The following is a 23,319-nucleotide window of genomic DNA, read 5'->3' as shown; positions in this document are numbered from 1 at the left end:
ACACTATAACAATCCCTTAAGCTAATAAATACGTCCCCTTCCTATTTCACTTATAATTTTCACTGTATGAGACGTAAACATAGTCTAACTAAGTTGAATAGAATTTGTTTCGCTTTCAAAGTTTTTATAGATGCGAAGTAAAACAAGGAAATATCTGATTTATGATTGGTTAAGATATGGTTCAATCCACTCTTGTCCATTTTCCTTTCTGCGATATTTTTATATATTTCAAATTAAAACTATTTCCCTTTTAATAGTTGTATCCTGGTTGAAATTGTGTTCAACACTTATTACCATTTCAATCAATTGAAATAATACAGTTTGTTTTGTTTATTTTTAAATGATCATGTAACAAGTCCTAACTAATTTAATTTTAACACTTATAATGCTAGACATACTAAAATAAACAACATTATTACATTAAGTAATAGAAAAACATAAATAAATACTTTCATCAATCTCCTGTTGAAGCAGTGTTTAACTTTGATTAAGTAAATTACAAACATTGTTGCCTTGTTGGAAAAAGGGATTTTGAATATTAAAACCATGGAACTGTTTGATGTATGTCTTGAAATAATGGTGGTAGCATGGGAAGCTCCCTGTCCAATGTTCTTGAAATAATGGTGGTAGCATGGGAAGCTCCCTGTCCAATGTTCTTGAAATAATGGTGGTAGCATGGGAAGCTCCCTGTCCAATGTTCTTGAAATAATGGTGGTAGCATGGGAAGCTCCCTGTCCAATGTTCTTGAAATAATGGTGGTAGCATGGGAAGCTCCCTGTCCAACTTTCTTGAAATAATGGTGGTAGCATGGGAAGCTCCCTGTCCAATGTTCTTGAAATAATGGTGGTAGCATGAGAAGCTCCCTGTCCAATGTTCTTGAAATAATGGTGGTAGCATGGGAAGCTCCCTGTCCAATGTTCTTGAAATAATGGTGGTAGCATGGGAAGCTCCCTGTCCAATGTTCTTGAAATAATGGTGGTAGCATGGGAAGCTCCCTGTCCAACTTTCTTGAAATAATGGTGGTAGCATGGGAAGCTCCCTGTCCAATGTTCTTGAAATAATGGTGGTAGCATGAGAAGCTCCCTGTCCAATGTTCTTGAAATAATGGTGGTAGCATGGGAAGCTCCCTGTCCAATGTTCTTGAAATAATGGTGGTAGCATGGGAAGCTCCCTGTCCAATGTTCTTGAAATAATGGTGGTAGCATGGGAAGCTCCCTGTCCAATGTTCTTGAAATAATGGTGGTAGCATGAGAAGCTCCCTGTCCAACTTTCTTGAAATAATGGTGGTAGCATGGGAAGCTCCCTGTCCAATGTTCTTGAAATAATGGTGGTAGCATGGGAAGCTCCCTGTCCAATGTTCTTGAAATAATGGTGGTAGCATGGGAAGCTCCCTGTCCAATGTTCTTGAAATAATGGTGGTAGCATGGGAAGCTCCCTGTCCAACTTTCTTGAAATAATGGTGGTAGCATGGGAAGCTCCCTGTCCAATGTTCTTGAAATAATGGTGGTAGCATGAGAAGCTCCCTGTCCAATGTTCTTGAAATAATGGTGGTAGCATGGGAAGCTCCCTGTCCAATGTTCTTGAAATAATGGTGGTAGCATGGGAAGCTCCCTGTCCAATGTTCTTGAAATAATGGTGGTAGCATGGGAAGCTCCCTGTCCAATGTTCTTGAAATAATGGTGGTAGCATGGGAAGCTCCCTGTCCAATGTTCTTGAAATAATGGTGGTAGCATGAGAAGCTCCCTGTCCAACTTTCTTGAAATAATGGTGGTAGCATGGGAAGCTCCCTGTCCAATGTTCTTGAAATAATGGTGGTAGCATGAGAAGCTCCCTGTCCAATGTTCTTGAAATAATGGTGGTAGCATGGGAAGCTCCCTGTCCAACGTTCTTGAAATAATGGTGGTAGCATGAGAAGCTCCCTGTCCAATGTTCTTGAAATAATGGTGGTAGCATGGGAAGCTCCCTGTCCAATGTTCTTGAAATAATGGTGGTAGCATGAGAAGCTCCCTGTCCAATGTTCTTGAAATAATGGTGGTAGCATGGGAAGCTCCCTGTCCAACGTTCTTGAAATAATGGTGGTAGCATGAGAAGCTCCCTGTCCAATGTTCTTGAAATAATGGTGGTAGCATGGGAAGCTCCCTGTCCAATGTTCTTGAAATAATGGTGGTAGCATGAGAAGCTCCCTGTCCAATGTTCTTGAAATAATGGTGGTAGCATGGGAAGCTCCCTGTCCAATGTTCTTGAAATAATGGTGGTAGCATGAGAAGCTCCCTGTCCAATGTTCTTGAAATAATGGTGGTAGCATGGGAAGCTCCCTGTCCAATGTTCTTGAAATAATGGTGGTAGCATGGGAAGCTCCCTGTCCAATGTTCTTGAAATAATGGTGGTAGCATGAGAAGCTCCCTGTCCAATGTTCTTGAAATAATGGTGGTAGCATGAGAAGCTCCCTGTCCAATGTTCTTGAAATAATGGTGGTAGCATGGGAAGCTCCCTGTCCAATGTTCTTGAAATAATGGTGGTAGCATGGGAAGCTCCCTGTCCAATGTTCTGGACACAAATGTTGATTGAGCAATTAGATAGGCAGACCTGTAATGACCACTGTGTAAAGGCTTATCTGTATATTACGGACAACATTCACTATTCCTAATTTCCGACCAATTAATTAACCTAACACGCAATGCTATCTTTACTTGCTACATGCGTACTAAGTCACGTTGTTTGGTCAAACACATACTTCCAGTTAATGTGTAATTTAGAAGTACTTATTTATCAATTACCTGACAACAAAGCTTGATAAATAAGATTGACTTCTGTATACAATGAATCAATCAAAAGGTTGATTATTAGGAAAGACCAAATAAAAAAAAATTAATAAAAAAAAACAATAAAAAATAATTTTAGTTGGTCAGTTTTCCTTACTCTGATGCAATTTGTTCTTTATACTAAAAACATCTGACCAATTATTTAACACCCTGGCGGCAATTACAATAAAATAATTTAATTAATAAATTTTAAAGATATACAGTATATATTTTTTAATGATTACAGATATAAACATAAACGAAATTCTGCCCTTTCATCCAAAAAAACAAAACAAGGACCTTGATTTATTTTCATTTTGATGAGTGATATGTATTCTTTACATTCGATATTTTTATATATATATAATTCAACTTACTTCAAAGTTACAATAAAAGTATTCTTATCTTATGAATACATTAAAAAAATAGAAATCGTCAATTTAACTAAACGTAAGAAGAAGAATTATGTTGTGCAAAACAACATACGGTTTGAATATAAAACACTATTGTTTACTTGGATAAAAATAGAAAATGTAATTGTTAGGTACATAAAGATTAGTTGGAAATTGTTAGATTAAAAAATTTAATTCATTTAGTCGCAAGTGACTGGTTGTTCCTGATCTTCTAACATGACCTTGGTAATTTCAAGTCACGTTAGGTAGCTCTACGTAGGATGCCCTTTGGCACAATTTCAAAAATAAATTGTGAACGGAATCGTTCAAATGACTTTTTTTTTTATTGAAATGATAATTGTCAATTGTTTAGATTTATTTGATAACATCTTTTACTGCAAAGTATTTTAAAGTATTTAAAGTAAGATTTATTTTAAAATGTATTAAAATCATGGAGCTACCCCTGTCTAATACTGCATTAGGTAATCAATCAGCTCAAAGAGAGATCATAAGAGAGATGAAAGGAAACAGTATGTTGAAATCAACCGCGAAAAATCTTCTATTGAAGACATTACGCATGGTGTCCCACAAGGAAGTATTTTGGGCCACTGCTTTTTTTGGTATATATTAATGATATGGCAATTAGTATTAATTCACTGTGTACTTTACGCCAATATGCTGATGATAGTGCCATTACATTTTCTCACTCTGATCCAAAGGTAATCGAAGAGGTTCTAAGTAAAAACATATCGTCATGTTTCGAATGGCTGGCAGATAATAGGTTATCCTTGCATGTTGGAAAGACAGAAGCAATACTATTTGGATCAAAAAGAAAAGTTAAACATGTTGAATCATTCAAGATAATTTGTAAAGGTCAAGTGATTGAATGTAAAACAAGTGTAAACTATTTAGGAATTGTAATTGATTGATCATAATGTCACTGGGAACAACTTTGCTCAATTAGTCTATAAAAAGGCTAATTCCTGTATAAAATATCTTTGGCGTCAATCCCCTTTTATCAACAAACAGTCACGAAAACTGTTAGGTATGGCCCTGGTACAGCCTTTACTAGATTATGCCTCACGGGCTTGGTTTCATGGAGTTAACAAAAATGTTAAACACAAATTACAAACCACCCAAAATAAACTAGTAAGATTTATTGCAAAATTGGAACCCAGAGCCCATGTTGGCTACTCTGAACTCACTACATTTGGTATGCTTAATATAGAAAATCGTGTAAAATATCTATTAGGCATGTTTTCAATATCTTTAATAAAACGTGTCCGGATTATTTAAGCTCACACTTCACACGTATTAGTGATACGCATGGATACAATACAAGGCACAGTAACACAAATTTTAGAGTTCCTCATGGTAATGTACATAATACATTTTATTACAATAGTATAAAATATTGGAATGTACTTCCCATTAATATTAAAAATTGCAATACTTTAAATAGTTTTAAATATAATGTAAAATCACTTTTATCTGAAAGAATACCTGTGTAACAGTTTTGTACAGTATTTTATATATTTTTAACTTTAGGCAATTGTATTAGGTGCAATTAAACGTTTAAACATTGAAATATTTTAACTACATTTTAAATTTTTAAATATGTAAAATCAAATTTTATCAAAATACAGTGTAATCCTTATCATGTTTACTGTACAATTTTTTAAGCTTTTAGTAGTCATAGGGCGCTTTGAGTCCAATTATCAGTGTTATTTTTTATGTCTGAGGACCCCCATGGAAATAAGTTTTCTTTTAAACTTTCTTGGGTTATTCCTGGGTTCATTCTATTAATATTGTTATCTTGTGCTTTTTCTATTTATGTTTGTCTTTGTATTTTTGAGTGAACCGAATAAAACTGAACTGAAAGGATTGACTGTTTCTCCATCCCCATCCAGTGGACAGGTAAACCACTAGTTATAAGTATTTATCATAGAGATAAATATAAGACAGATTAATAATAATTGATACTATGTTGTGAAGAACTATACAAAAAACAAGACAAATAATTAAATTAAATGAACAGTCTACCTCTGTGAGCGACCACCTCCCGTAACGGCCGCACTTTCAAAAGCCTGTTGGTTCTTCCTATTGAATTAGTGCATTCTGTACTTCCTGTAAGCGGCCACCACTTGTAAAGTGGCCGCAGTCACGTTTTTTAGAAAAATTTGATTTTTGGTATGTTAAATTACCTCCTGTTAAAGCGGCCACTCGAAAAATTGTATTGACTTTTGACAATAAAAATACAATTATTATACTTATTGTGCTTTATTATAGCTTTATTTCAAAGCTTGTGTGCAAAATCGTTATTAGGTACTTGATTGAATTATTTAATTATTTGTAATCATTCTTGCAAATATCCATTACATGAAAGGTTTGCACGTGACGGATGTTTTTGTGTCCCACAAAATGAGTATTTACATGGTACAGTATTTCTAGGTCATATCCAGCTCCCCTGTTCACTTACTTTCCAGTTACTGTCATAGTATCTGTATTTGTCTTCCTCTTTAAAAACCTGCTATGCTAACATAGGGCTACATTCAGAGAGGAATGTGGCCAATAATTTCATCATGTTTATTTTTGTTCATATTGAGTTGTAGTGAAGTTGATGTAGGCCTACTGTCATTATCTTTATCTGTGTTCAGGGTCATTCCATCTCAGATCACCCAATGAGTTAAACCCTACCTCTTCCAATTTTGATGAAATTTGGTATATGGGTGATTCATAGCAATTAAAGCCAAAATTTCAAATTTTAACTTTATCGGACCAACGGTTTTCGAGATATCGCAATTTCAATTTTCGGTTTTTACGCAAAAAAGGGCGCGTCCGCCACGTTTCAAAGAGCTGTATCTCGGGAACTATAGGTTCGATTTTAAAAGCAAAGGTATTTTTGTAAAGGGGAGACCATAAGGAATCTAAATATACTAATTGTGTGTGTTTTATGTTAATTTTAAGTTGAATAAAACTTTGACATATATTTTGACCTTGAAATTGACCCCGTGGAACACGCCCGTTTTGTTGGTGACTATCATGAAAAATGTAGCCCTACGTGTCAACTACAACATATACAAAAATTGGAGGGGTTTTTTTCTTTGTTTCCATGAAATTACAATTTGAAGTTGACATACCTCTTCCTTTTAGTGTATTTTTGGTGTCTGTCCATGCATTACTTCAATGTCAATTTGATGTATTCCAAAATTAATTTTATTTACAAACTAAATATTATTATAATGTTACAATTGTCTATGTCTGGCCTTTACTCCTTGTCATCTGGACAATTCAAACAGTATTTAGAAATGTTGTGGCGATCATTTTGGGAAATACTGTAATTCCTAGTCGAAGAGGATTTTATAAACGGAGAGGATTTTATAAACGGAGAGGCTATAATACAATGTACATTTGATTCAGGAATCCAACAACAGTCTTCTTTGGACGGCCAATAAAAGGTTTTCGCTGACCCATGAGGATGCATAAATTTAATTTGAAAATCCCCAAACTCTTCTGAGAGTGAGACATCCACCACCAAACCAATCCATGGGACACCATCATAACTACAGCACACAAAATTCTGAAGTCTAATAATGGTGGGTTGTGTATCAGCAACAATTTCATTTTCATCACTGAAAGATTCTTGAATCACTACCACATCCGGAGGGTTTATCTGGGTACTAAGTTTGTAGACCTGCATCTGTGCCAGAGAAACGGGAACAAAGCGATGATATTGTAATGTACCCTTGATGGTCTGGGCGAGGTTGAATCTCGGCTTTATTTCTTTTTCTACAGTAGATACCTCATCTATTCCCACATGAAAAAAGTTGATGCCTGGAATGTCCATATGAGCGAGTCATATGGCCGAGCGGTTAAGGCAGGGGCGCCGTTTACCGTACCTAAAAGACAACAACATCGGCAAGGGTTCGAGGCCGACTCGCTCCTCTCTTCAAGTCTTCTCGGATAAGGACTATAAACCATAGTCCAGTGTACACAGTTATAACATGTGTGTACTTTAAAGGACCCAGTTCATTATTCGAAAAAGAGTAGGGGGTTACCCCGGTGAACTGGTTCACACAATAGCCCCTGTATCAGGGGGATTACCACCTATCTGATAGGACAGTGACTAATTCACTATTGATAATCCTTGGCCACATTGCCTAAAGACATAAAATAGAAATAAAAAATTACACAGTAGTCGAACATACTGAGAGATGTGATAATATGACATTCAGTCAAACGCTGTAAGCTTCTCTTAGTGACAAGCCTCTTAACTGTTCCACCTATGCCATCACACGCACTCTTGCCATGTGATGTAGCGAAAAAATTCCACTCGGCGTCTAAACCAAAATCTTCCTGGTAGTGGCAAAGGTTAATAAAGTAATATTTGTTTTTGTATTGGCCGCCACATCCATCTGTGAAATAATGAACTTTTTTCATGGTTGGTAGTTTTGTTTTTATATAGGGGATGACAACCTTTAAAAAGGCATATACAGTAACTGTTGTATGTTCTCTGCAATCACTTATTATGCATATGTTAATGTGCATAATAACATAGTAAGGACACTAAACTATGTGTCAAAATTGATTTGAAAAGTATGTGAGTTACCCAGTATTTCTCATATCAAAATACATCTACTGTTTAAGTGGGCCTGATGAGAAAGCGTAACAATAAGACACCTTAACAGTTAGTGTTCACACTGTGTATAAGTATAACAACACCAAAAATACACTAAAAGGAAGAGGTATGTCAACTTCAAATTGTAATTTCATGGAAACAAAGAAAAAAACCCCTCCAATTTTTTTATATGTTGTAGTTGACACGTAGGGCTACATTTTTCGTGATAGTCACCAACAAATCGGGCGTGTTCCACGGGGTCAATTTCAAGGTCAAAATATATGTCAAAGTTTTATTCAACTTAAAATTAACATAAAACAAACACAATTAGTATATTTAGGTTCCTTATGGTCTCCCCTTTACAAAAATACCTTTGTTTTTAAAATCGAACCTATAGTTCCCGAGATACAGCTCTTTGAAACGTGGCGGCCGCGCGCTTTTTTGCGTAAAAACCGAAAATTGAAATTGCGATATCTCGAAAACCGTTGGTCCGATAAAGTTAAAATTTGAAATTTTGGCTTTAATTGCTATGAATCACCCATATACCAAATTTCATCAAAATTGGAAGAGGTAGGGTTTAAAATTCCATTTTTTTTGGGTGAACTGAGATGGAATGACCCTTCAGCTGATCTTCATCAATTTCTGATTTACCCTGCAATACCTAGGGGTCTTAATACTGCAACGGCATTGTTATTCTTTATGTTATTAGGTTCTCGCTTTAACCGTTTTTTCATCTATTCTTAGATCCCATGGGGTCTCATCTTTGTAGAAATGATATAGCTGTGAATGAAGGATTCAGAGAATTTCAAAAAGTTTATGTTTATTATATACTGTGTACCGTTTGTATCTGCAAGTGTCCATCCTGCCTGATGTGGTATGAATAAACGGTCACCTCCCATAAGCGGTCACTTTTCCTGGTCCCAAGGGTGGCCACTTACAGGAGGTTCAACTGTACTGTATATCTATTTTTTAGATTAATTATCGAGAATGACAATGGAAATAATACTTTATAAGCAAATGTTTACAATTTTTATACAAGTATTGTTTTAACATACACATGCGCAGTGATTACAATCTCAAGCCTTTGTCTTTATCTATGGTATTTAAGCAAAATTATATTCAGTACAGTACAATTTTCTTCCTAAATTTATCATCACTTACTAAGTTATTCCAATATTGGTTTCATACAAGGCTTAAATGGCTATACTACTCAACATTCATTCAAGGTACTTCTCAAACAATTTCAATCAAAGGTTGAAAAATGTCATCAAATGAAAATAATTAAGTATATTTTACAGATCTAGAATGATACTAGAACTGTTCTGAAGGACCTTCTATCATGACCTAGGCTTAATTAGGTACTTGGTACATCGTACAGACTATGTACTTATGTAAAAAATTCCCTTAATCCGATACATGTTAATGGAACTTATAAACCTGTTTTTTGTGTATTAAAGGTTATTTAAAGACATTTTTCATTTGGTCTATTTTAAGGTAAAAAATACATTTTTGGAAAAAATCTTATGTGGGTCTATATTTTGCAATAATGAAAAAAATTTGAAAAATAAGTTGAATCTAATAATGTAAAGACCGACATGCATCATGTAGAGATTGATATTTTCATATCCTTTGGTGCTATGGAATCAAATTTTCAGCGAGATAACAGATTCTGCCCAAAACAAAAGACAGTTAATTCAGCAACGAGACAACATAAGGCTAAGCATTCTATAGCTAGGATACGATGTTCGTACTTTACCGCTGTTACCTAGAGGCAACCGTCATCTAGCCTATACTTGGTTGCGCCTAGGTAGACAATGTGCGATGCGAACTAGATAATACATTGTTTCATCTTTTTATCATTAGCCATAACGTACATTTAAATCAAGCAATGACCTAAAATAATAAAAAAGTAATACTGTATGCATTATTTTTTTTGAACGGAAGAATATAAAAGAAGAAGTAGGTCTACCGCCAAGAGTTTCATTTTTAACGTTTTTAAGTTAAGGTAAGTATCGTGGGATGTGGAATTTAAAGATTGTTGTGATAATAAAATTGACCTAAAGCAGAAAACTTGTTATGTTTACTCATTACAAAATGAAAGCAGAATGTACACAAAGGAGCAAGAAACTAACAGGAAATATTCTATTATGCAAAAATGAGTGGCCTCTTTCACAAACATTAGATATTTTATGATTTCATATTAATTTTTATATTTTATTAATAATAATCTTCTTGAAATCAATTTGTAACTAGATCTATTTACTAAATGCCTTTCTGTTTGATTGCACACGCTGTTTCAAGATTAAGTTTAAATATTTTATATATTTTTTCCTCCGACAGCTTAAAACTTTTCTTCTGCCTGTTTTACTTTATAGATTTAGCTTTCTGTTTATTTCTTTTGTATCTTTCCATTGAAATCCAGCCAGCCAACCTATAACACAATCTCCTGTTCATCAAAGGTGTGTAACATTGCAAACAGCATTATAAAATAGAATAGAGCCTGAGTAATGAAAAGTGCACCCTCAATATGTTAGGTACTATACTGTGAAGAAGACAGTATATGTGGGACGCATGCCCACATGTTGTATTCATGTACCAGCAATCTCTACAGTAATATTGTTTACCATTCAATTTCATAGAGGGTGATGGCGTTGATCAGAGTGACCTTATTATCCAGTATTTCCGATGCAATATTTCAATTGAGAGACATGAGATTCTTGATACCAACAGCACTGTAATAATCATCAGTAATTACTTTAAAGCAATAACAACTTTATTTTTTATTTTCTATAATGTATTATTTTCTTAATATGATATTGCCTTATGCGCATACCTTTATGGTAGTTGTTTATGGCAATATCTACAGCGGGATTACAATCAACCCTGTCTTTTGTTGTTGCCTTTTTCACAGAGTTGTACAAAGTTGTACCTTTAGACTCCCAGCGTTAAGGTATCTAATCTAAAACAAGGTGTAGTAAGTATTAACATGCATCACAATGTAGCGTTTGTTCATATGAACTTTTCCTGCTTGCTTTATGATGGTAGCAGAGTACCAGTTTTAATAATCACACAGAGCATTCTAAGGTGATGATATTGCATGAAAGTGTCCAGACTTCAGTTAGACTGTCTCAGGAAAACTTACCATGAGCCTCCTGAAAGGGTCTGATCTGCCATATTAGCATCTTCTATGCAGAGAAGCATAGAAAAGTCAAAGACCAGACACCATCGATATTTTGCAACCTCTATTCTATAACCTTATTATTGATTAATAAGTAAAAAATTGAGTTTGATCACATTTTTCTTTTTTGCCATGTCATGACATACCGTTTACTATTATAGATCCCATGTTTTTAGTTTTTAATAACGCCTTTATGGTTAGTTAAATTTCAAATTGTTATGCTATATCGCGTTCTATAGTTTTGAAAAACCTTCCGATAATTTATTTTTTCAAAGTTAGGAAAGTCTGCTTACCAAATATTAGGGAAACTTTAACAAATAGTACTGTATTTATAGAACATTGCAAGGTCCTTTATTTTTGCTGCTCCATTTCTTGGAACCAGCTTCTGGACTACAGTATATTAAATCTGCAACTTCATTGAACTAAATCAAAGCTCAACATCTTATCTTGGACTACTTTGTATCTTTATTTATTCATACATGTATTTTGATTTTGTTTTTGTAGATTTGTCTAATGTATTTGTAAATAGTTTTGCATTGTTTTTATAAATTCTGGTAAACAATAACATTTAAAATACCTGTAAAAAGCTGATAGAACACACATCCAAGAGACCAGAAATCAGATGCCAAGCTATGATCAGCTCCTTTAAAGATTTCAGGTGCTAAGTATTGTGGAGAACCTAGAACAAAACAGTAAAGAAATGCATCATACATCAAAAGTTCATAATTTATTTTTTGGCTATATTCAACATTCACAAATAGGCTAAAGGAAACAATTAATTCTGCTATCTATGTAAAAAAGGTAAAAGGTAAAGGCAATTATCTTAGTCCTCAAACTTAACTGGAAACAGAGGAGATTCGGATTAGGCCCTCTACGGACCCACGGTAGCCAGCAGTGCAGCGCCCACCAGATCAGCACACCGGGAGACGATCCCCTACTCTTTTCGAATAGTGTACCAAGTTCTTTAACGTGCACTGTTAAGTACACAGGACCAACGGCTTTACATCCCATCCGAAGGATGAGGCAATGAGAGTAAGTAAAGTAAAGCAAAGCATCTTGCCTAAGGATGCAATTAGTATGGTACAGATAACCTCGAACCCATGCCTATCACATGCTAGTCCGATATTACCATTTCACCATTACTTTCCAGTATATACAGCACCCGCTGCGATTTCTAGACGGTCTCCCATCCAGAACGCAACCGGGCCCAACGTTGCTTAACTTCGGTGATCTGACGAGAACCGGTGTTTCAACGCAGTATGGCCGTATACTATGTGGTAGAATGAGGAAAGTTTGTACACAGACCATTTAAAGTAGTCGTTCGGCCAAGGTGGGATTAAGGCCTATTTACACTAGGACGATAACGATCGATGATATAGATTAAAAAAGATTTTTCTTACATAAAACATATTAAATTAGATAAGTTTTCATTCCAGAACTAATAGGGTAACAATTTATATTGCCTTTGATGAAAATAATATCTAAGTTCAAAATCCAAACAAATGACATCATGATCCATAAGAACAATAAAAACAATCATGACGTCACTTGCTTGGACGTGTTACCAAAGGCAGCATATATGGTTATCCTCTAGTATCTAAAGTTTCATCTAAACAATGTTTAGATTTCGTTTTATGTAGACAAAAAACATGTTTATCTATTTATTGTCAATCTTTATTCTCCTTGGGCCTTTAGAAAATGTAACTTTGATATAAAGTACCTATAAAATTCAGATTTTTTTCCTGTGGCAGACAAACAACAATATACCAAAATAAAAAAGAATTGATCTGAACATCAGAAATTGAAAAGATATCAAAATTTAGCAACTAATGAATAAAGTGGTAAAACATATTTCCCCTCATTTCGCATGAAAGTGTCCTCGTCAAAGGGTGTCAAAAGAAGGGTTCTTTCTACTGTATACTGTAAATCCTATAAGCACAATAATAGGGAGGAGTTTTCACATAAGCACATAAACGTTATTTCCCAACATGCAATGCGCAAGCTCCACCCTCTTTGTAGCTCCACCTTCTTCAACTGTTTGCTGAACCACATTGTTATGCAAATGAGTAGAATATTGACGTCATCATTAAAGTTAACGTAACATGCTCCTGCGAAAACTCCCTACTATCTAAACTAATTCATCACTTTTATCAAATTTTCATAAATCTTGTAACTTGGCAGTAGATGTAATTATGCAAGAAACTTTGATTTTATGATAAAATGGTTTTATGAAATTCTATGATTGATTATAAATTTGAAACCAACCGATATTTGTCAATGAAACTTGACACAAGTACTGTATATATGCTTCATAGTGTATCACAATCTATAGCATTTCTAAAATGTCTGTGCTTGTATTACAACATACCTTTTTAGTTTGAGCAGATTAATCGACCTGGTGATGAATTTAAATCCTGTTCTATCTATATCTAATTATTTCCATCATTTTGTGAACATAATGACTTTGATTTTAACTTTGATATCTTCTAGAAGTCAGGGCCTTTTACAGACTTTCGTTGTACAGTGCAGCAATTCATTGTGTAAACTATTTAGTATCAACACATCAGTCAACAAAACAGCTATTCAAGATGAAAACAAAATAAATTGGTCTTTCCCAATATCCATAGTTTCTTTACAAATATAATATATTAACAGACATACTGACAGGAAACATGATACAGGAAACATAAGGTTTTCTATTGACACATTTCTAGAAACAACTATGGTTTTTTTAGAAGATACTGGTAGTATTGTATTGCAAGATTTCTTTCTATCCAAACAGAGCAGACAAGATCAAACAACTTGTACATTAATACAATATGTAATAGCAGATGATGAACCTTTTAAGCTCAGATCTTGTTTCAGAAGGGGTTCTCAGTATAAAAAAAGAAACAAGCACGAATGTGCGATACTCGTGGTACAGTAAAAGAAGCTGTAATGACGTCATAAGACGGGATGTAACGTCACACACACATCAATAACCTCGCTACCAACCCATCTTCGAGACGTGATATGGCTGCATCCGGTTTGAAATTAAAAAATCTATAGATTTGAGGACATGCCCCTGTAGTATTCATGCAAAATCCCAGCTCAATACTACAACGAATAAGGGAGGAGTAGTACTTTATAAGTCGCGCTTTTTACTCAATAGTGTCCGGATGGAAGAAGAAGAGGAAAAGATGAGAGTCCTAGACTCAGGTACTGTACCCCGAGTAATAAAACGAGATATACTCTACCGGTATATCATATTACGTATACAGTATATTTCACCATAAGTTTAAGAAAAATAGGTTTCGCCAGGGCTCGCACCGGGGACCTTCTTTGTGTTAAGCAGACTTGTTAACCACTACACTACGAAACCTCTTGCACCAAAAATGTGGGTTACACAAAGTTTTTTAATCCATTTAAATTACAAATAAATATGGTAATAAGCACAAAGCAAAATAAACATGTGTAAAAGTGATAATTATACCGATTACACAAAATAAGTATTTAAAAAAGATATACTGTATATCATATTGCGTATACAGTACTTTTCACCCTAAAGTTAAAAAAAAAAAAGTTTCGCCCGGTTTCGAACCGAGGACCTTCTGCGTATTAAACAGACGTGATAACCACTACGCCAAGAAGCCAAATATAACAACATAACGCTGTGGTGTGTCACACATTGTGGCTTCTTAATTAAACAAATTTTAATTAAAAATTTTTTTTAATTAAAATTAACAAAAAAGCATGAATGTGCGATACTCGGGGAACAGCAAATGAAGCTGTAATGACATCATAAGACGGGATGTGACGTCACATACACATCAATAACCTACCAAATACGGCTATATGGTACCATCTTCGAGGCGTCATATGGCTGCATCCGGTTTGAAAATAAAAAATCCGGCTCTATAGCTTTGAGGACATAGTATATTCATGCCAAATCCCAGCTCAATACTACAACTAATAAGGGAGGAGTAGTACTTTCAAAATCGCACTTTTTACTCAATAGTGTCCAGATGGAGGAGGAGAAAATGAGTGAGTCCTAGACTCGGGTACCCGAGTAAAAATTATGAAAATGCTATTCTATACAATAATTAAGAAGTAAAACGGTACTGAATAGAAGGTTCTATATGACATAGAAAAATCATTCCAACTCATAATATTTTTAAAAATACTTAAAAACAACTTGCCATATGCCTAACATGTCAAATCAATCTTTTGTAGTTGACGATTATACACCAATTCCCTCATATTTAAATTTAATTGGAACCTGTATACCTCCTACTAGGTACACTAATTTCCCCAACACTTTAATAAAGTACAAATTTATTGGGAATGTCAAGGCATCGACATGATTGGTTAATACAGGATGACAATCTTAAACTCTTCTGAGAATATGCTTTAAAAGCGACAAGAACTTCACACCATTTTATAAACGCTCTGAGTGACAATAATAACAGGAAACTACAGTACTCTAATATTAATGAATGCCTATACTATTACGTTTATTGATTATTATAATTTAACAAAACTGCATTCTTCCTTTTCTAAATTGCACTTTTTCTTAATCTAAAACTTCAGTCTTTCTTATTTACCTCTGCCAAGGAGGTATTGTAGTTGATTACGTGTGTTTGTCTGTTTGTTAGCAGGATTACTCAAAAAGTAATTACAAGGAGGAGAATCCTTCGGGTACTGTAGTTTCCTGTTATTATTGTCACTCAGAGCGTTTATAAAATGGTGTGAAGTTCTTGTCGATTTTAAAGCATATTCTCAGAAGAGTTTAAGATTGTCATCCTGTATTAACCAATCATGTCGATGCCTTGACATTCCCAATAAATTTGTACTTTATTAAAGTGTTGGGGAAATTAGTGTACAGTACCTAGTAGGAGGTATACAGGTTGCAATTAAATTTAAATATGAGGGAATTAGTGTATAATCGTCAACTACACAAGATTGATTTGACATGTTCCTTCCTTATTCTAAAAATGCACTCTTCCTTATTCTAAAACAGCATTCTTCCTTATTCTAAAACAGCACTCTTCCTTATTCTATAACTGCAGTCTTCCTATCTTATCCTGTCAACTCTTATCTATTCTAAGACTGCAGTCTTCCATCTAAAAGGGCATGCTTCCTTATTCTAAAACTGCAATCCTCCCTATTCTAAAACAACACTCTTCCTTATTCTGAATATCTGCACTTGTCCCAAAGCTACAATCTTTCATCTGAAACTGCACTCTTCCTTATTCTTGAATCTGCACTCCTCACTCTAAGACTGCAGTCTTCCATCTAAAATGGCACTCCTTCCTTATTCTGAATCTGCACTCATCCCTATTTTAAAACTACACTCTTCTTTCTTAGACTGCACTCTTTTCTTATTCATTACAAGTTGTGGGACATGAATTTAATAGGACCCTGTAATCCTCTTTCGAGATGTGGGACATGACATTAATAGGACCCTGTAATCCTCTTTCGAGATGTGGGACATGACATTAATAGGACCCTGTAATCCTCTTTCGAGATGTGGGACATGACATTAATAGGACCCTGTAATCCTCTTTCGAGATGTGGGACATGACATTAATAGGACCCTGTAATCCTCTTTCGAGATGTGGGATACGACTAGGTTAGGACCCTGTAATCCTCGTTCGAGATGTGGGATACGACTAGGTTAGAACCCTGTAATCCTTGTTCGAGATGTGGGATACGACTAGGTTAGGACCCTGTAATCCCCTTACGAATCCTCTTCTGAGCAATTGCACAGTATGTCTAAATACTGATGCATTAACCACAGCTGCAGCATGAGGAAACATTACCCCCAGTGTTCCATAGGCATTTTTCTCAATTAAAGTTTTAATTTAATTTACATTATATGAACATAGGCCACGAACTAGCAATAGGCAATATCACTTTAACTATAGGTGGTTTAGCCTTTACAAAATAAACATTATATACCCAACTGTTCAACCTTGAGAATAGAGAACCTAAATCCAGCATATATAAGATACTTTCATAATACAAAATCGAAAAAAATATTGTACATAGAAATATTCCTTTGAGTTAGTTAATTATAATATAATATAATAGGTTCCGTTATAGCATTTCATTTCTCAAATAAAATTAAAGTGGAAAAAGGTTAAAACTCAGTGAAGGCTAAAAATATATTTTGAAATGTCAAACTGAAAAACACACAAATCCAAGGAGCCAGTAAAACAGAATTAATTCATACTAATGATCCATGATACACAAACTAAAACCAGTTCCTCATTTTTGTAATGGCTTACGGTTACACTAAAGCCTTCAACCCAATTTGATCGATACCTAGTACATCAAGATTTCATTCAAGACAAAGATATTTTCAACCTGAAAAATATTCTGTTGAATATGCCATTTTAATATCACATAATATTAATTCACTTTAACTAAAAAATTGGATCACCAAAAAAATTATTTACCTGAAAAAAACTTAAATTTAAAGCTGGTTAAATTTAACTGTTTGTTTTGTCTTTTATAAGTAAAATCATTTTTTTTCTGTTGAATTGAATAACTTCATTAAAACGACCTATTAAAAGTCTGATTTTCGGGGACAACATCTTTTTAAAGTTCTGTCCTACATTATTAAACTACTTTGACAAACAAATGTGCCCAAATATGGTAGTGATCGTATCCATGGGCACATCACATTTTTTTTGTCACATAAAGTTTGATAGTGTAGACTCATGTCAATTGAAGTTAAGTTAGATCTGTACTAAATCAAGCCTTTTTTTTAGCTTGTGAAACTAACATTTTTTTTTTTTTATATAAAATGTTTTAGTTATATTGGTCAGATATTCAAGAATGAAATATCTGTTTTTTATTAGCTAAATTTCTATTGGTTCTTGTTATAATAACATAACCATATAAAAATCACAATTAATTTCTTTTTCCTAAACGCAACTAGTCCTGCTTCAACGTCACATCATAGCAAGAACACAAGATGAGGATATTCAGCATTCAAGGGATTCTCTTCAATAGGGACTACCCTATGTGTTTCAAACTTCAATTGCAGCCATTCAAATTGAAGAATGAGACACTGGAATGATAAGCTATAAATTTAAGATACTACTACTACGTTGTACATGCTTTACATTACATTACAATGAACATTTTTTCAACTATACAAATGAATGTTTATTAGTGAAATGGTACTTCTACATCTACTTTTACGAGAGGCCAAGGCCTAAACCATTCAAAGAGGAAGTGCTCCAAATATTGGACGCTAAGGTGTTAGAACAATTTATTATAGACGGCGTACACTACAGGTTGATCGAACATGATCAGTCAACAAGAGCCTCTTGCGCGCATGGTTGGACACTCGCTATGCAACAAAAATGAATGTGCAAAACAAAATCAGTTACAGTACATGATTGTACATAACAAAATTGCAGCGTACTACTGTACATAACATTTATTTAATATCATGTGACTAGGAATTGTCCAATCAAATGACAAGATTCTACTTAGGTATATTACAATACAAAATAAAGTACGGTATGTCAGATATGACAGATCACAAACATGTATCAAGTATACAAACTATTTGTACAGTAGAACCTCCGCTAACTTTGTATGATCAACCACTATTCAAAAGAGACCCATGTTAAGAGGAATATTTGTTTAGGTCTTGAAAATTTATGTTGGATATCTAACTCTTTTTCACAACTCTAAAAAAAACCTAAATATTTGTGTAACAATTACTTACGACACACTAAAAATACATTACCTAATGTTTTTCGATTTCTGATACTTTTTGTTCCTGAATCTAAATTGTCTAGACAATTTTCTGAGTCATCGCCGGTGAGCTCAAACAAATCGTCTAAATTTTCACCTTCGACTTTCGATAAACTAAAATCATCATATTTCAGCACTCCCGGACCATCAAGTAGAATCTATAAAATTTAAAGGGCAAAATTGTTTGAGATTAATTAAATAGTTTCACAGTTTTATCTGAAATAAATGTACAAACTCAAGTGATACAAAATCCACAATACGTTATATTATTGATTAATTTTAATGTCACACAACGTCCTAAATAAATTCATATAATTTAAAATTTAATTTGATTTTTACTAACAAGCATGAATCAATAAATGTTAATGGAAAAAAATAAAAAAAGAAAATATTGTCCTCTTTTTATTAGAGAGCTTTTGATTTGCGATGGACATCGCCCGGACCTGCAACGTGGGAAGCGAGGTAATATATACCAGATAATATCCATGCATGTACACAATGAATTAACATTACGTAGTTTGGTCGCCGCAAGTTGAAAAACTCTTATTAACAAAAATGAAAATTGATCAAGCATGTATAATAACGTTTTTACTTATTAATACCAAACATAATTGTATAGCAAAAGTAAAATATTATATTTTAATTTTATGCAATTTATGCAAGAAACAATACAAATAATGAGACAAAATAATAATCGATGTGAACAGAGTACTGTAATTCATGCGTAGAAACTAAAAATGGATACAACTTCAGAGTAAAAATTGTTTTTAAATGTTAATTTTCAACCCAACTTTTTAGAAAAGAAAAGTAATAAAGCATACATTCTGTTTAAAAAGACATTTACAGAATATTTATTATTCATTTCTGTAATCTTTAATTGTGAGTATCACCATCTTTGTGATGTGAGCCATATTTTAACCACATTCAATCAAACTAGTGGTTAAAAACATGACTTCCAATCTCATGGAAATTAGTTAAAATCCTTGCTTTAGAAGCCAAAACAACTCCTTTAGTTTTGATGCATGAAGCATGCATTTAACTTTACTATGAATAATCTAACTTTGGATGCTTTCCGAAATAAAACCAAATATCAGACAGTAATTCAAAGTTCCATAATCTTATGTATTAGGTCATTCAATTGAAGCATTTACTATTATTAAGTGGTCACAATCTACAGACTTGCAGTACAGTACAGAAAAATCTGTTTCAACTCACCTTAAAGCCCATTTATACTAGGATAAATAAATAATACACGTTTTCTTACATAAAATAAAAGAAAGTAGAAAAATGTTCATTCTAGAACTATTATAGGAACCATTCAATGCTCTCTTTGATAAAATAACATTATGTTTAAATGCAATCAAATGACAATTATATCTTAATCAATTTAACAAAACAAAAACTTTGTATTGTTATTTATTATCTAACTCATGTGATGTCATTTGATTGGACTTGTGAAAATATTATTTTATCAAAGGCAGCATAAATGGCTATCCTAAAAACTTTTCTTTTTTTTCATGTAGGAAAAATGTATATTTGTCTAGTTATTATCAATTGATGATTACTTACATTTTAGTGTGGGATCATTCTGGTACATCAACATAATTCTTTTTATCCAACTTCTATTTTTTAACTTTATAAGCAAGCTGTATGTTAATGATTTTATTAGATTAAATTTTTGAATTTTTATATTTTTTTGTAAATGTTTTGTGTTTTTACTGATTGATAATACTATATTTTAAAATGCAAAGGAAATGGATTTTTCAATTGCAATTATTGGGACAAATATTAAAATAAACTTCAATCTAAACCCATAGTTATGATGTGATGATATATATTTATAACTTATGTATTTAAAGGACAACTTTACCGAGAACCATATTTTGACAAGGTATTAGATGTAAATGCTTTCACTGTTGTTAACATAAAAAAACATTTTTGGTAAATAAAGACGATCTGGTATAGTATAGTAATCCAGCCTAATCCTTGTACTCAAATATTGTACAATGGTGAGTAAATTATAAAAGCTCATGAATTTAGGCGTTCATAAACGACGGCCAAAATAATCCGATCGACTCAGTAGCTAGTAGTGTAGCTAGCCTATGAGGCTACAGTAAATCTCGCAATTGTTCTGAAATCATATGTAATCCCTAATGCGTTGTCAAAATATGGTTCTCGGTAAAGTTTCCTTTAATATTTGCATCAATTTAATTACAGATACTATATAAAAATGATGGCAACCAGGTACCTTTTATTCATTTTTTTTTAAATTTATTATTTAGCACATGATACAGCAATTACTGTACAGGATGGCAAAAAAATTCCTTTAAGAATGTTATTTTAACTTGTTATTACTGTGACAAGTTTACTTGCCACTAAAGTGAGTGAGTAAAGAAAGTTAAACCATAATCCAGCCTCATGGAAAGGGTTCAAAGCTCACTCGCTTCATGGTTCTGGTGGAAAACAAGGACAGGTCAGTAGATTACTGTACACAAAAGAACCAAGAGAGCAGTAGGGATATTACTCCAGTGTACTAGCTCACATAACCACTGTCGTGGACAGACAGACTATCACTGTACTGTAGTTGGAAGCACCAACATGACCTTAGGGCAGAGCATACTACAGTAGTTGAAAAGTCTAATATCTAAGTTCATGGCGCATTGAGACAAAATTGTTTGTGAAATGCGCTATAACAACATTAAAAAGACTGTTACTTGATTCCATGTAAAAGATATTTTTTTAGCTACCAAGACCGCATTTTCAATATTAAACTTTTTCTAGAATTGATAGTGTACGTGAGTTTAATGATGTAAATGTCCTTGATGGCATTGGTATTAAAACTGGGGTCCAACATAAACTTGTGTGCACTCTAAAGAACCCAGTTCATCTTTCGAAAGAGTAGGGGGTTATTCCTGTTCAGATAGATGGGTGCCGTTTGGTGGCAGCACTCGACACAAAGGGACCCTAGGGGAGAAGAAAGTTACTGTATGTGTCATCCAGACCTGTGCACAATTCAGCCCAGTTAGGCTGCAAGTTCCAGGTTATTCCTCTACAATGCTTATGAAAAAGACCGGTATAATGCAATTGCTACGTTATGTTGTATACAGATTGGAAAGTTTACAATAAATCACTATTGTGGCATGATTACAAGCCTTCATGTGTAATAACATCAATTCAAAGAAGTGGCCAGTGAGGCCTCAGCTACAGATAGATAGCAAAACATTTACTTGCTTACTTGTCAGTTGTTTTGCTTATTTTTCTAGATAGATTTTATGCTTGCTGACAAATAAGAAAGTAAATATCTATATTCTACTTCAATTATTACTTATCACTTTTTATCAAGAATGCAGAAAACCGAGGAAATATACAGCCACATCATGAAAAGATACCTACCGCATTCTAAAAATAACCAAACTTCTTTTAATAAACATCTCTATTGGGGCTTTGACAGGTACCTGTAGCCAAGCAAACTCCTAATTGTAAAGACAAGCCAAGAAAGTTCAGACCTGTTTTTAAAGAGGGACTATATCCTGCAAACTATTAAACAATTAAACTTTAATTTACTACCTAAATCAAACTTTCCTGTTTACTGAGAAGGTAAAAAGAACGCTAACAAATATGAACATCCATAGTAAATACCATATATTAATTCACACATTATTTATTCTTAACTATCTTGATAATACATTTCCATTTCTAATAATGATAATTTTGTAGATGTATGTAGATTCAAGTGTCATTTTATTGGATTGGATTGTGCATCACATGATATTCAATAGAACACTTATGTCATCAAGTGCAATTTTGTTACCGTGTATATGAACGTTGAATAGTATATGGCCATTGAATTTTGTTATAATGTGCGTTCATTCTTGTTACAGTACATAAACGTGTGACACAAGGCTGTTGACTCATCAGGTTCAAGAATCAACCTGTAGTGTGCACCATCTATAATTGCTCCACTCCAAGTCCAAAATTTGAGGCTGCTTACTTGAATGGTTTTACCTTTAAAAGTAGGTGTGTTTAATAACTTATAAAACAATGGGTGATGAGAAAGATTCTATCTATATTTCATCTTGGTTTCGCCCTGTAAAATTAATAAATAACATAACCATTCAAATTTTTATATAAAGTTGCTTTTTTTGTCTAAGTTGTACATTTGTATAAATATTGATCTATGTACAGTACAATGCTTCTCATCTATTAATGATTTATGAATGCACGCCATATAGAAACAACAAGGTTTAAAACTACTGTAGCTGGTTGTCACTCAGTCTATTCCTAGGACATCATTCAATGCAAGAAATTTTTAAATACAGTAAGTAAACTACAAATCTAGCATCTTGCATTTTTTTTCTATCGAATTGAACAACCTTATTAAAACTGTAAAATGACCTATTCAAATTCTGATTTAATTTTATCTTCATTTTTCCTGTTTTTGGGGACAATACATCTTTAATTAGGACAACAGACTTAAACAGATTAATAATAATGACATTGTATTACTTATACTGTACTATACAACATTTTAAGATCAAGGAAAGTGAGTTAATTTATTTGAAATTGTAAAAGAAC

The 23,319-nt window shown here is 33.6% G+C and overlaps 1 protein-coding gene and 1 pseudogene across 1 annotated transcript in view; both read right to left on the bottom strand.

The window, feature by feature from the left end:
• The window catches only part of LOC140040765 (serine/threonine-protein kinase ULK4-like), a 106,321-nt gene that overhangs the window by 58,830 nt on the left and 24,172 nt on the right, over positions 1-23,319 (bottom strand). The window contains exons 5-6 of the mRNA XM_072086930.1: positions 18,737-18,902; positions 11,567-11,668 (exon numbers count right to left, since the gene is read on the bottom strand). Coding sequence (XP_071943031.1) covers positions 11,567-11,668; positions 18,737-18,902 — 268 coding nt within the window. The remainder of the gene's footprint in view (positions 1-11,566; positions 11,669-18,736; positions 18,903-23,319) is intronic.
• LOC140042269 (5S ribosomal RNA) lies at positions 12,140-12,260 on the bottom strand (annotated as a pseudogene).

The sequence above is a fragment of the Antedon mediterranea genome, chromosome 2 (genome assembly GCF_964355755.1).
Source record: "Antedon mediterranea chromosome 2, ecAntMedi1.1, whole genome shotgun sequence".
NCBI lineage: Eukaryota > Metazoa > Echinodermata > Crinoidea > Comatulida > Antedonidae > Antedon > Antedon mediterranea.
This window is presented reverse-complemented; position numbering and strand designations above follow the sequence as displayed.